At 51.7% G+C, this 15,087-nt stretch overlaps 2 protein-coding genes across 4 annotated transcripts in view; one reads left to right on the forward strand and one right to left on the reverse strand.

Annotated features, from left to right (window-relative positions):
* Positions 1 to 15,087, reverse strand: part of Ralgps1 (Ral GEF with PH domain and SH3 binding motif 1) — a 245,190-nt gene that overhangs the window by 87,286 nt on the left and 142,817 nt on the right. The gene's annotated exons all lie outside the window — the stretch shown is intronic.
* The window catches only part of Angptl2 (angiopoietin like 2), a 31,938-nt gene that overhangs the window by 4,333 nt on the left and 12,518 nt on the right, over positions 1 to 15,087 (forward strand). The window contains exon 2 of the mRNA XM_021182385.2: positions 7,896 to 8,753. Within this exon, the coding sequence (XP_021038044.1) occupies positions 7,937 to 8,753 (817 nt within the window). The 5' untranslated portion in view covers positions 7,896 to 7,936. The remainder of the gene's footprint in view (positions 1 to 7,895; positions 8,754 to 15,087) is intronic.

Genomic DNA, 15,087 nt, shown 5'->3' on the forward strand with positions numbered 1-15,087 from the left:
GTCGGACTGCTGAATGACTCTCCAGCATCCACCCTGGACAGCAGAGGAGATCTGCAGGGTGGATGAGTCCATGAGCAATGAGACAAACCTCAGGCACTTCCCCTCCCCCTAGATCCACCACTTCTAGTCCCCATCCTGGTTGGGTCATGGGGCCCCTTAGCTGTCCTGAGTGTTGCCACCTGAGTTAGGAATGTCTGCTGCTGAGGGCCCCTGGAGCACAGGGCCCTCATCTCTTTTTTCCTGCTCTGTCTCTTACTAGTAGCCAGGAGAATAAGTGGAACAAACGTAGTCCTTGGTGTCTAGTTGCCGAGGTGCTGCACTAGCAGCTGGGCATTCTAAGGCGACTCTAAGAAGCTCACACTCTGGGGCAGCCAGCCAGTACAGTCTGAGCTCTGGGTGCTGGATGGACAGAACTGTTCTTGCAAGCTGGCGTAGAGAGAAGACTTCTGCACAGAGAGGTGGCCTTAAGAGGTCACCTTAGAAAGGAAGACAGATACATACCAGATAGAATTGTAGGAAAGGACTCTCCAGGCAGAAAGCATGTGAAGGTAAGGTGCGTGTAAGGATGCTGACTTAATGCCATGTGAATGTTATTTAGTCCTGGAAGTGCATATGGAGTGAATTATAGTGCAGTGTATTGGCCTAGCACACCAAATGACCTGGGTTTAATTGCCTAACACCCCCTAAAATGGGCACTGGCACACAGGGCCTGACATCTCAGCAGGAGGATCAGGAGTCTCATGGGCATACCAGCTTTGGCCAGTCCCCGGTCTACTTGGACTACACGAGACTCCGTCTCACACCCACCCAGATGCAGGGAGAAACTTAGGAGCGTGTGGGAAAGAAAGCTAGCTTGGAGCCCACCCCTAACATCTGGCAGCCCTGGTCCTGGCCCTTGTCTCCATCCCTTGTCTCCATTTGTTCATCTCTGAAATGGGGATGAATGTTAAGGAGGCATCTCTGTTGGCTGAGGCGACCTTCTGTATCAGCTACTCAGCTGGGCTCAGGAGAGACGCTCCAGGCAATGCCCAGGTTTTCCAGGAAGCTGCCTGGGGCAGTGGTGTGTAGCCAGCCTCAGACCCCTCCCACCCTGGCCCCCAATCCAGGGCTCCAGAGCACACCAGGCACCACAGAAAATGCAGCAGCCAACTCAGAAGCTGGCCTCTCAATGGCTTCTCCAGACACCCCCTGCCTCTGCTCTGCATTCCGTGACTCCTGGCACAGAGGTTCCGTGTGTGGACTTTGGGGGAATCTCAAAATGGTTCCCTAATAACGCAGCAAGAAAGAGTAACAGCAGTATCCTCATCCCCCTGGCATGGGCACCCAGCTCCCCAGCCTAACCACATCCCCTATGATCTCACGGTGTGACCACAGTCCGCCTCCACACAGTCAGCCTTCCCTGGAAGCCAACGGCTCACCCGTGGCATGTGCACGAGAGCCTGGGACTACAGGCTTGCCCCACCCCATCTCCATCACTCCTGCAAGCACAGTTGGAGGATGTGAACCTACTCTCTCTGCTTCTCTGTTCTGTGCCTCTGCCCAAGTCACCCACAACAGGGCCGACCCCAGAATGGAGCCCGACTGGTAGATGGGAAGGCTAAGTCAGCGGGTGATGGAAGGAAGGCAGGCTGCATGGAGAGGGACTTATATAAGTTCTGACAATTGCTAAGCTGAGAAGTGAGGAGGAGCTGGCTGCAGCTCCCTGGGGGGCCCTCATGGTCTCTCATGAGGGATGATTCACAGGCTGCTGGGTTGAGAAGGGTGGCAGTTGGAGACTGGTTACTCCCACCCTGGCCTCCAGGCTTGGGGTGAATCACAGAGGACAAATGATACACAGTTCCTTCTCCAAGCTGCCCAAGGTGAGTCTACCACTGTTTGTCTGCGATGCCCATTCTGGGGTCGCTCCACTCACAGGATGAAGAAGCTCTTTCTAACGTCCAACAAGACTCACCCTTGTACTGACTTGAAAGTCAAGTCTGCTCAACAGTAAGAAGCAACTGCATCCTGGCCATTAGACAAACAAACAAACAGGAGTCTTTATTCATAGTGGTGGAGAGGTGACCTTGGAGTGAGGGCATGGGGCTGGCACTGATCATCAAATATGGTTCTGATGTTTACTCCAGGCGACCTAACACCTTGGAGCCTGGGCTTCCCTTGCTGCTCAGTTCAGGCGTGATCTGCATCCTAGGTCAGACATCAATACTGTGTTTCCCGAGTGCTAGTAATAACAATCACAGAGTACCCAGTACCTGGAGCCATCTATGCACAGAGATGTGAAGGCCAACAACACAGAGTGTAGGGGTACACATGTGCAACAGAGCAGAAGGCCAGTGCTCACACTCCTGCCGCCACATCCCCCACCTGATGGCTCTGTTCAGACACTTAACTCTGCAGCAGGCTCCTTCCCCATCCTGGTCAGCAGCAGGCTTGGAAACCCCTTGCAGGCATGCTGGGTCTTCCTGCAGCGGTTACAGTAATAACCATTTGCCGCTGCTTACGTTTTTGCTGGGCTCTCTGGTGTCCTGATCTTGGACTTACCATCTCCATTCATGCTCTGATTCTTCAGACTCTCTCAAGCACAGAAGCTGGAGGGGAGGGCTAGCCAAACACACATAGGCCTTGTGGCCTTGGCAAAGGTCACTTCTTAGGTCTCCAGCATGGCTGGGATGCCTCCTCAGGTTTGTGCTCGCAGCTGGCAGTGCAGTGCTAGCTGGGGTGGAGAAGTGTACTCTTCCAGAAGAATACAACCCGCACTGACCAGGGTAGCCCCCAAGAGCCAATTCTGCAGACCCAAGAGCACCCCTAGCCTCCTTCTGCCTAGAGGATCAGAAGGCTTGTCTTTGAGTTTCCTGTCACACTGCTTTCACAGCAGACCTACTTTGGTGTTTATAGTGTACCTACTGCCTGGTTCTGCTACTTCGTAGTTCCATGACAACAACAAGTGATGGTCTTCAGTCTCAACAGTCGCCCCCACGTACACACACACACCTTTAGTCTCGAGCGCACCTTTGTGGTAACTAGGTAGATAACACGCTGAGGATATACAAGGCCCAGCAGGCAGAGTGCTTGGCTAGTTCTCATTAATCCTCAGCACTGCATAAATGGGGGAAATAACACAAGCCTCAGACCCAGCACTGGGGAACTGGAGGCAGGGCTGATCCTCAGCTTCACAGGGAGTTGAGAGCCGGCCTGAGACACATGCGACCCTATTTAAGGAAAAAGGCAAGAATACTAGAAATACATAAGCCCACAAAGACCGTGAGTGTGAGAGCTCACCACCAAAGTTCCTCAGCATTTCAGCAGTCAAACGGAGTAACTGCCCTGCTGTTACTTAGGATGCAGGTGTGGGCGCCGCCAGCACCTGGCTACATGGCTGTCCTGAAGCCATGGGCCCTTCCCAATGGGCTGCTGGGAACATTCAGTAACATGGTACAGACAAAGTGCTTGCTTCCCAGAACTAACTGGCTGCAGCTATTTGTATTATCTGAACCTTTCTCATCCATTCCCAATCTTTGTGATAAGAACTCAGAAGCATATGCCAGGCCAGCAGCTTCTGCCACTGGGCAGAAGTCAGCTCTGTATTACCAAAATGATGCTTCATCCCATCAAGTAGCCCAATGCCCAGGCTACAGTGCTGTGATGGCCAGAGGGATGCAGACGCGCAGTGTGTGGCCCCATCACACAGGCCAAATGGGGACACTCAGACAGCCCATAGGAGGCTGGGTGAGACCCAAGCCCAGGGAGTCCTCCCCATGTGCAAAGGCTGTCCTGCCACGTGGTTACTGCAGCCTTACAGTTAGAGAGAGGGAAGCCCGGCACAATGGAAACTCCTCACCACACAATGTGGAAAAGCGATTCCGATCGGTGTTTTTATTTTAATTTCTAAGCCAAGGAAAACAGTTGGGTTTGCTTTTCTTTGTTGGTCATGGGGAGAAAGCAAGGAGGGGCACTTTGCCTAGAGTTGAGCTAGTCTCCAGCCTAAGACAGCTGGAATGCTGGGGGGTTACTTCTCTTGGGATGCAATTAGCTGAATAAATATCAAGAAAGCAAAAGTAAACAGACTCATTACTGCCCATTCAGAACTGCCAAACTAGCAGAGGATGGTTTAGACTCCTTAGAGAAAACAAATGCTTGCTAATGGAGGCTGAGGGATGCTGGTTAAGGCCCTTGGTGGTCTAGCTTGGACTTACCTGCTGCATGTCCACAGACAGCACACCCTGTCTGCCTGCATGCCAGGTGTCTCCCTTCACCGGTCACTAACACTGCTGACTTACTAGAGTGAGGATGTCAGCCTCCACAGAGGACTCAGTTCCTTGCATTCCTTTCTGTAAGGCACCAGACTCCAAATTACCTTACCAAGCTCAGGCCCATGCAAATGGAATCGGAAGCCCAGATACTGCCAGAACCCTTGGTGACTGCTGTGTCTTTCTGGGCTTTCACATCCTCACCTTTAAGTCGCATACAACACAAATACTAGACTCTGACCTCGGAGGGATCAGAACGTGTGTGAGCATCACATGTCACGTTTGGTTTGCTTTTTAGTCCAATGACAAGATATGTTCTTCCAGGAAAAGGGGTTCAGTGACCACGTCCCCAGCCGCCCACCGTGTGCCAGCACTGGGCAGCTGCCCAGGTCAGAACTTGGTCAGAACTGAGCAGCTTTGTGACTGGATCTAGGTTCTCTATGAAGTGGGCCATTAGTGGTCTTTCCTCCAAGAGGGCAATGGCGCCCTGGCGTCCTACCCACAGCCATCATCTCTGCTCCTCAGTAGTGCTTTGCTGGGCTTGCTATCATGTGGCCATCATAACACTCTATCCTCATGTTTCTTTACCCAATGTGCAATGGGGGCTGAACCACCCCATTCCACAAAGGAGGTGCTCAGACTTCAGGATCTCAAGTCCAAAGGCAAGAGCAGTGAGGACCCACAGTTGAAAGGGGCAGAACCCACAATAAACAGTACACCATACCTTCCAGGTGTGGATGCCCAAGAATGTTTAGAAATCAAGTTTACTCTCTGGTGCCAAGTTGCCTCCATGGCATTCTGACAGTTTCTTGGCCACAGCACAGAGGTGTTTGTCACCAAGTAGGCAGGTGAGCTGCCCACAGAAGGTGTGGCAGGAGGGCCAACCCTAGCCTGGAGCCCACTTCTCCCCACTCTTCTACAGTGGGGGCGTGACCATCAGCTCCCAAGGAACCAAAGCTTTGGAAACCAGGCAAACATTGTTTAACCATCCTGTTTCCACTGAAGCCCCACTTCTCCACAGAGCTCTCCATTAAATACCCTCCCTGCCTGGCCCAGGAGGCCTTCTTTGACTGTTAGCCCAAACATGGGCTCTGGACTTCAGTAGAAAACAGCCCAGCAGAGCCCCATGGAGAACAGGCTCTGATCTGCAGCTACCCATTGGCTGGTCCATGGTGCAGCCTGAAGTCAGGGATTCCCAGAAGAAGCTTCCTTGGGCTCCTGTGCCACAGCCATGTTCAGCAGATAAGAATGTTAAGTGCTGGTGGCTTCCAACTGCTAAGGGCCATCAGCACAGGGCTGAATTCCAGTTGTGCCACCTTTTAGCCTTGTGATCTTGAGAGTTGAAAACTGAGTCCCAGTCCCCTGCTCTGTGATATGGGATTAAGAATATCTAGGTGTGGTGAGATGGGCCAGCGGGTAAGAAAGAGTTCTTGCACCAAGTCTGATGATCTGAGGTTGATGCCTGAGACAGACATGATAGGAGAGAACTGACTCCTGCAGTTGTCTTCTGACCTCTGCAAGTGTGTCTGGCGCTTGTGCTCCTACATATGCACATATGCACATATACATACATTGTAAAAGTTAAGGAGCAGAGCAGCTGCCATCAAGGACACTATAAGAACACAGAGAAGCCCCAGTCAGGCATGTGGCGACACCCAATCCACGCATGCTATGGATGTTACCAATGAATCTGACCCGTGACCTCAATCGCACAGGCTGATCACCTCAGTCCCACACAGGCTCCTGGCTTGCTGGTTCTGTCTCCACAGCTCTCTCCACGGCACTGTAGCTGCTGCTGTCTTTTCACACATGCACCCCCCACCCACCACCACCACCACATATTGACCAAGTGTCTCTATTTTGGGTCAGGCAGTAGACATTACAAATGGTACAGGGACCAAAACTGACTCTCCAGAGGCGCTGACATTTGGGGGTAGGGACAGCACGAACCTGGTGACAAGGACTCTGAGGGGAAGTAGGGGTCACAATCTTAGGTTAGTTTCAGAGATGGGAGAGAGCATGTCACTGAGAAGGTGATCTTTGAGCAAGGACATGAAAGAGAAAGGAAGTAAGCAACAAAGAAACAGGGGAGGCGGATAGAGAATGGAGTTCTTAGTGCCCGAGAGCCTAAGGGACAGCAGCTTCCCAAGTGACTAAGCAGGGAAGGGACCAGAGATGAAATCTGGGAGAGAACAGAAGCTGGGCCAGGGAGGGCCCCCAAAGTCCTAGCCTTTCACTTTAAGAAGCTGCTGGAGGGTTTGCGTTGAAGAGACTCCAGACTCCACTGACTTTAATAAAGGATCTCTTTGGCTGTCAGGGGTCAGCGACAGGGTTGCAGGTTAGGGGGCAGCTGCAATAATCGAGGCACACAGTGAAGGCAGGGAGTATAGGTGACAATGGGGAGTGGCTGAGGACAGCAGGGGCACTGGGGAGCCCTTCTAAGCTATGGCTACCACACCTCTGTGGTGCATTAGAGGCAGGAGTTAGAGACAGAACAGAGCTAAGGAGCTGGGAATTACTTCAAGGGCTGTGTCCTGAGTGACTAGAACAGTTGCTATTTGCTAACACAGGGGAAAAAAAAATCAGTGTGGGTGGGGCAGGAGTGAGGGGTGGGGAAGAGCAGGCTGAGAGGGAGGGACAGGGAGGAAGAAGACCTCCCACACAGACCCCTGCATAATGGGCAGAGGGCAGAGACAGATGGGGTCTGAGAACTGTGAGAGTGGGCAAATCTCTGGAGGGCTCTGCCAAAGAGGGAGGAAGACAAATAGAAGAGTAGCTGGAGAGAGGCAGTGAGCTCCAGAGAGACAGTGGCAGGGGTATAGGAAAACCAGACTGGGAAGACTGCTGGAGCGGTGCCCTTCAGGGCCCTGGAGGAAGGACGGCACGCATCCTCATGTCTCTCTTGGCCTATCTAGCTCATCCCTTAAGAGTCAGTACAAAGGTCACTTTCTCAGGGAAGTTGCTCCTGACCTCTCTGTTGGGTCAGGGCCTTGTCATAACCTTTCAGGACACATGCCTGCTCCTTCTTACAGTTCTTGGGAACTCTGGTGACATGGAAGCCCTGTGAGGGCAGCCATACCCCCAGCATCGAGTAAGCATACTGCCTGGCACACCTTTATGTCCGAGGAACATATGGGTAAGGGATATATTGTCCAGAAAACAAGCCAGAGACACATGCCTAACGTAATCACTCTGCGATGATCGGGGCCCTGAAGATACTGGCTGTCACAAGAATTTGGGTTTAGACGAGGTCAGATTATTCCTGTTTGGGGCTTTGTAGCTCAGGAAAAACAGAGACATAGTCTTCTGATACTGTCCACTACTAAGTGAGCACATCCCATTCTGTGTCCGGCAGCTCGTTCCTTTAGCTGAAAAGTCTTCTCGATGCTACGTTCTAGGGATGGGAGGGACGCTGTGAGAGATCCTGCATCTGCCCTTACAGAGCCAATTCTTGGGCTCTGGGTATGGCAGATCCCTTTTCCTCTCTACCTCTGCAGGGCCCCACTATCTATCAATATTCCAACAACAATCATTTTCCCTGACTCTAGGAGAGTGGGTCATAGTGTCCCCGATGTGTATTTGGGGAACGTCCTACCTTGCACAAGCCACTGGCAGATGGGGCTGTCACTGACCTTATCTCTCCACTCTTAGGCTTTCAGTTCATAAAGACCAACCAGCACACTGCAAGGACCATGAGGCCACTGTGTATGACCTACTGGTGGCTTGGACTGCTGGCCACTGTCGGAGCTGCTACAGGCCCAGAGGCTGACGTTGAGGGCACAGAGGATGGTTCACAGAGAGAGTACATTTACCTCAACAGGTACAAGCGGGCAGGTGAGTCCCCCGACAAGTGCACCTACACTTTCATTGTGCCCCAGCAGCGGGTCACAGGTGCCATTTGTGTCAACTCCAAGGAGCCTGAGGTGCACCTGGAGAACCGTGTGCACAAGCAGGAGCTGGAGCTGCTCAACAATGAGCTGCTTAAGCAGAAGCGGCAGATCGAGACGCTGCAGCAGCTGGTAGAGGTTGACGGCGGCATCGTGAGCGAGGTGAAGCTGCTGCGCAAGGAGAGCCGCAACATGAACTCTCGAGTCACGCAGCTGTACATGCAACTTCTACATGAGATCATTCGCAAGCGAGACAATGCACTGGAGCTCTCCCAGCTGGAGAACAGGATCCTGAACCAGACAGCTGACATGCTGCAGCTGGCTAGCAAGTACAAGGACCTGGAGCACAAGTTCCAGCACCTGGCTATGCTGGCGCACAACCAATCAGAGGTCATTGCTCAGCTTGAAGAGCACTGCCAACGCATACCTGCAGCCAGGCCTGTGCCCCAGCCACCCCCAGCCGCTCCACCTCGGGTCTACCAACCACCTACCTACAACCGCATCATCAACCAGATTTCCACCAATGAGATCCAGAGTGACCAGAATCTGAAGGTGCTGCCGCCCTCCTTGCCCACCATGCCTGCCCTTACCAGTCTCCCATCTTCCACTGATAAGCCATCAGGTAAGTCCTTTGGGGAGTCCAGCTCCCATGGGCCTCTGAGCCCCTCAGCCAGGGGGTACATGTGGGCATGTGAGTCTCAAGACAGTTGCATAAACCTCTGGCAATCCCCTGGGGTGGCTGCTGGAGCCAATGGAGTTGGGTTGATGGGAGCAAGGGATGGCATTGCTCCAATAAGGTGGTAGAAGGTAGAACCCAGAAGCTAGAAGCTATGGGTGTCAGCTCTGGTCTCTGAGGGGAGAGAACACAGTCCTGAATACTTGAGGTTGTGCACCTGCCCTGTCTTAGTGGCTAGGTGTCTCACCTGTGGGTTCTCATGCCTGTGTAAGCCCAGAGCTGTCTGAAAATGTCACATGATAAACGCCAGGCCAGTGGGAGAGTGCTATAAAGTCCAAAGTTCATGCTTCTCGGGGACTAGGGCACTGGATGGAAGTTTCCTTCAGTTCGTTGCTGCCTAGTTTTCAATAAGGCTTCCTTACACTCTCAGCACACATGTCATGGGACTCTCAGGACACTGTAGTAGAAGAATGGGGTCCCTTGGGAGCACACCCTGGGAAGTGTAACCAAGATACTACACTGGGATTTTCATGAGGGTCACTTGACTAGTCCTGCAGCTCCTTAGGGACAGGATGACTAACCTGTTCACAGCCTGAAGATGCTCAGGTAGAGCTGGGCCCCTGCTTCAGACACATGGGAACAGAGTTACAGCTTCTCGGGAGGATGTCATGAAAACACAACGTGCAATGATGTCTTCAGGGCTTGCCAATACTGCCTGTGCCCTCCTCTGACTTAGTGGAAACTCTGGTACCTAGCCTCCAGGAACCCAGTGTGGGGACGTGGCAGGTGTGTGAAGGCTCTGGCAAATCGTCAGGGTAAGGGAGCAGGCCGGAAGAGTCCTCTCCAGAGGCCCAGTTCCAGGAGCTGGGCTTCTCCTTTATCTAGGCAGTGCTGTTTTCCACCTGTGCTAAATCTCTGAAAAAGTTAACTAAGACTATGCATGGGGTACCGATGTCTTTGTTGACAGGGAGAGATTTTTACTGAAAAGATCCTTTGTACCTATTTCACACTTTAAAAAATAAACCAGTACTGAGTTGAACCTGTGTGTATGAGGGTGACCAGTGGGCAGATCAAGAATGGATAGGCCAGTGGGGACAGGAGGAGCCAGGCACATGACACAGCATATGCCATAGCACCTTAGAAGAAAGACCTGGACTAGGTGTGGGTGGAGAGCAGGTATGCGGAGTTGACCATCCTGGATCGAAATCTTCCTTCTTCTATTGGCGAGGTCTGGACAGGAGCCAAGTCACCCTGTCCCTGGGCTCCTCATCTAAGTCTATGGGTAGGCTTTATTTCAGTCTGTTCCCAGCTGATAGTTCTAGGACATGAAATAATGCAGAATGTGTGTGTGGCACTGGGCCCACAGTAAACTGAGCCTCCTTTGATCACGGTCTTTGCATCTTAAAACAAGGAGACTGGCGTGAAGAGTCTGTCTTCAGCTCTGTGTCCAGTGCCTGATGAGAGTGCCATCTGCACCCACACCTGGTTTGCAGCAGAGGTCAAGGCAGGGTGGAGTGCGTTCTGTGTTCTGACAGGATACCCAGAGTGACACTGCCTTTGGGCACCACTCGAAGGCTGGTGTCACAGTCACCCAGGCCTCCTTTCAACTTGGGATCTCTGGTTTCTAACTCAGCCATCTCAGGACATTTCCTGAGCTGGAACAAAACGGGGATAAACACCTGGATCTGCCATGCCCGTCCCTCCTTCTTCCCTATTTGCTCTGGAGAAAGCTATTTAAGTCAGCTGAAGTGCAGTTCAGCTGGCAGTGTCTGCTCAGCACACACAAAGCACTGAGGTATGATGCCGTGTGTCTGTAATCTGAGAACTCAAGAGGCAGAGGCAGGAGGAGCAGAAGTTCAAAGTCATCCTTGAGGTTCTCTACATACGGAGATCAAAACCAAATGTGCAATAGTTGTTTGTTCTGTTTTGTTTTAAACTCTCTGAGCCTTAACTTTCTTCACGTGAGGAGACAGGAACAGAGCTACAGCTTCTCGGGAGGATGTCATGAAAACACAACGTGCAATGATGTCACCAGAGGTTGCCAATACTGCCTGTGCCCTCCTCTGACTTGGTGAAAACTCTGGTCCCTGGTCTCCAGGAACCCAGTGAGGGGAGGTGGCAGGTGTGTGAAGGTATCTGGAATCTGCCCTGCCTCCAATCATGTCTATTCCTCAAATTCCACAGAGCAGGTCTGACAAGATTTCTCTGGAAGGACCCAAATTTCTGGAACACTGTGAGAATTTATGAAGCCAGCATATCAAAATACCAAGAATACAATGAGCATTGTCTGGCCACTATATAGAACAGTGTATATAGTGTGCTTGTGTCCACCAAGAAGGCAGATGAAGGACTGTGGCGTCACTAAGGTAGCATGACCACACCCTGCTGGACAGCATGAATGGCTCAGAGATGACACTTCTGTCCTGCATCTTGAAGGCTTTCTAAGTTTACCAGGTGAACCTGGGAGGAGGGACACCTGATGGAAGTGGGTCTGTAGAAAGCCCCAACCAAGGGCATAGCCCTTCTCCTAGCCTCTCAAATGACCCTGGTACAGCTGTTTATAACCCAGGACAGGCTGTGGCACCTGTAGTCTGCTATACCTAAGGCAGTCCCCGTGAGTATCCATGCTCACTCACCAAGCAAGAGATGACCTGTGTGTGCTCTAATGTCTCTCTCTTACTCTGCGTGTCTACCTCACAAGGGCAGACAGAGCAGGGAGGAGGGTGGCAATGGAAAGGCCTACCTTTCCTGGGTTTGGACTGATCTGAGATGAAAAAGAAGGTGGTCTGCCTTGATCCAACCAATGGGCAGAGTGACTATCAGCCCTCTTCCAGCTCAGGCAGGTCTGGTCCCGAAAGACAAAACCCCTCTGTATTCTCCTGCAAGAGCCTTGGCTTGCTGCTGCCACTCAGCCAGAAAGTCCTTTACAATCAAACACCTTGCACTCAGGCCGCCACAGCCTTTGGCTTCCCTCTAGGAAGTTCAGAGCCATCAGTCCTTTGTTCCATTGTTGTGGCTGCTCAGGAATCAGCATGCCCTTCTCCAGAAGGCCAAGACAGCCACAGCCCCTTATCTGAAGCTGGCCTCATGACTTGCTCCCAGCCATAGTCAGACAGTGACAGGCTGGCCGCGGCCAGGAGGTACCTGCTAACAGCTAAGATGAAGGATCCAGGTAGGTCCGAGCCTAGTCTCCCTAGCATCACACCTAGGTCCCACTTCACTCGGGGCTGGTCACACAGGGAATATTTGGTTTGGATGGTGCCTACAGTACTGCCTGAGCCAATAGCCCACCCATGGCCCTCTGCTGTTAGAGGTCCTAACAGGATACGGTCCTGGCAGCTGTTAGAGGTCAGCTTCAGAGGTCATTCTCTAAGGAGCACAGGAAAGGGCAAATGAACTCTGACCTCACCCCAGGCAGCTATCATCACACACCAGTCTCTGTCACAAGGCCCACTGTGGAGATGGCTAAGAAGCACAGTGCTGCCAGCTACCAGGAGTACAGCATGGCTTTCCTAGACAGATGTCTTTAAAAACCAATAGGCAGCCAACAGGGGTTGCGGGGGGGTGGCGCATGCCTTTAATCCCAGCACTTGGGAGGCAGAGGCTGGCGGATTCTGTAAGGCCAGCCTGATGTATAGATCGAGTTCCAGAACAGCCAGACTACACATAAAAACCCTGCTTCAAAAAAATTAAAACAGAAAACAAAAAACCCAGCTACAACAACAAAAACTCCAACAGACTCAGGTACATCTATGTATTGCCTCTTCTGCTTAGCGAGTTTCTCCAGGGACAAAGGAGGAGCCCCAATGTCATGAAACAGAACTACTAAAATACCTTGGTCCCTGGAGTGGCCTCCCTGTCACATGGCCTCTTGGTGCAGAGCAGACACGGGTCACTGCACTTGTAGCTCCCAGGATCCTCAGGGTTTAAAGTTACTCAGGCACAATTACACAGTCCCCAATCCAGGGGACACCTTGAGCACTGTGTGGGAAATATGTGACTTAGCACTGGCCACTACCAGCCTGGCTTCTGTCAGTTTCATGTGTGTATATGTGGGGGTTTGTGGGGACCTTACAGTGCCACACAGACACAGCAGCTACTGCCATGCCAGGCATGACAAGCCACTCTTCCTTAGTCCTCAAAACCCAGGCCACAGGTCTTTGGAAGCTTCAGGCAGACCCAGCCATTAGCTCCTGTAGGTTTGGACAAACCCCTGGGGTTATATGTTAGCCTTTCACAGACAGCTGGGCCATAGGGCATGTTCTCCTTACATGTTTACTCTCCGTGCTATGATCCCTTCTCAGGGCCATACTGCTTCAGGGACAACACAGTGCGCATGTGCAAACCACCCTCTCATCCTAGGCCTCTAGAGTGGTGGCTTGGAGAAGCTGACCACTAGGACTTCCTAGGTAGATGTCCCCATGCTTTGATCTCACTTGCCCTGAGACAGGAACTGCGAACAGCAGACAATGGCTGCCCAGCACAGCAGCACATCACTATAAAGAAAAGGTACTGGTCCCAAGGTGGCAGAGCGGGGATGTGATGCTACAGGTGAGGGGTACTGGCTAGCTCTGATTTTGACTTAGCCTTTGGGGCCATGGAGACTGAGGGGAAGGCCACCTGGTCTCCACCTATGGACTGTGTGTCTTTTCCTCTGTCCTGTACTTGCTTTTTCCTAAAATGTTTTCTTAAATGAGTTAAGATTTCTAAAACCCATCACAGCAGACATTTCAAAGAACATTCCTTGTTAATTTCTTCCTAAACAAAAGCCACTAGAGGCAGGCTGTTCCAGGGCCATCTTCCTTGCAACCATACCCCCAGAGGTCTGTGGAATTGATCACAAAGGGCCTTTGAGTGTGGCTCATAGCTATCCCTCCACCCCTCAGGCCGCGTTCCAAGGATGACAGTGGCTAAAGGCCCTGGCTATTTGCAGGAGATAAACTATCAGCTTTGTGGCTGTTAGAAGTTGGACATCTGGCATCTCAGGGCATGGGAAGCCCAACAGTTTGGCATTTGGCAAGCCAGAAGTATTCGAGAAAATCCTGGAGACTGGGCTTCTGTGGCCAACTTGCTAGCTACACAGATGGATCACTGTGGTGAATTTACTTGGTTGCCTCTGACAGTACAGTCACAGCAGGCTGCCAAATTCCTGTTTGAAAAGAGAAAGCAGAACTAGCTAGCTATTACTGTCCCGCTGGTATCTAAACCATCATACCCACTAAGCTTGCCGGCCAAGGCATATGATGATGGCAGACACTTGTTAAGGAGGGCTGAGAGACCTGCTCATGGTCACAGAGAGGGTCCCTTCCTGACTGCCCATCAACCTCAGTGTCCCAGGGGTGACTGGGTCCAGAGTGCCTTGGCAAAACCTGAATCTCAAAGGAGATGGAGTGCTGACCCCAAGCACATGTGTCATCCGTGCTCTCTTCTTCGATCATCCCTGCCCTCTTTAGATACAATATTTTAAGATTTTATTCTTAAATATACACAGAATAAATCAATAGGAAAAATCGAATACTATTTTAAATGACAAAGACAGTAATTAATTTCTTTTCTTTTTATGTTGAGATTGAGTGGCCTATGTGATTTTCTTAGGGGTAGTTTCTAAAAGACCACCAAAGGCCGGCACGTGGTACTACTCCGACACAGGGCCTCCACTGCATGCGGTCTGCTACAGACATTCCCACAGAAATGATTTTGTTTTAAGGTATGCTTTGGATACAGATGACCATCTGCCATGGAGGCCTCTGCTTTTCAGGTTCTCGAGCTGAGAGAGTTGTAACTTACTACACTCATGTGAAGATGCACAGGTGGCAGGTGGACTGGGGAAGGACTTTTACCTGTCTGCTTACCACAGACTCACTGCCCTGAGAGGTGCCTGCTCCCACAAGAGCCCACTGCCATCTGCTGGGGACAGACCTCACACAACCCTGATGCGTGGTAACAAGACAATGAAAGAAGGAGTCTGGTGCCAGAGTCAGCTGTCAGCACCCGTGCCAGATCTCTGAGACCAAGCTGCCTTTGACTCTGGGGCTCTGAGGAAAAGGTGAAATGGCCTAGGAGGCAGATGTCTGGTTACCTGGTGACAGGCTCTCTGAGATGTGGAGCAGACGCTCATGCTATACTCCAACAGGAATATATACAAAGGCTTTTGGGAAGCCTAGGCAGGATGAAGACGTCTTTTGGAGATGGGAAAGGCTTTCTAGAGGTGACAAGGCCCTGCAGGGCTGAAGCCCTGCAAATCTGCTCTCAGCCATGGTCAGCAACTGTCAGGAAACCA

Source organism: Mus caroli, chromosome 2 (genome assembly GCF_900094665.2).
Source record: "Mus caroli chromosome 2, CAROLI_EIJ_v1.1, whole genome shotgun sequence".
NCBI lineage: Eukaryota > Metazoa > Chordata > Mammalia > Rodentia > Muridae > Mus > Mus caroli.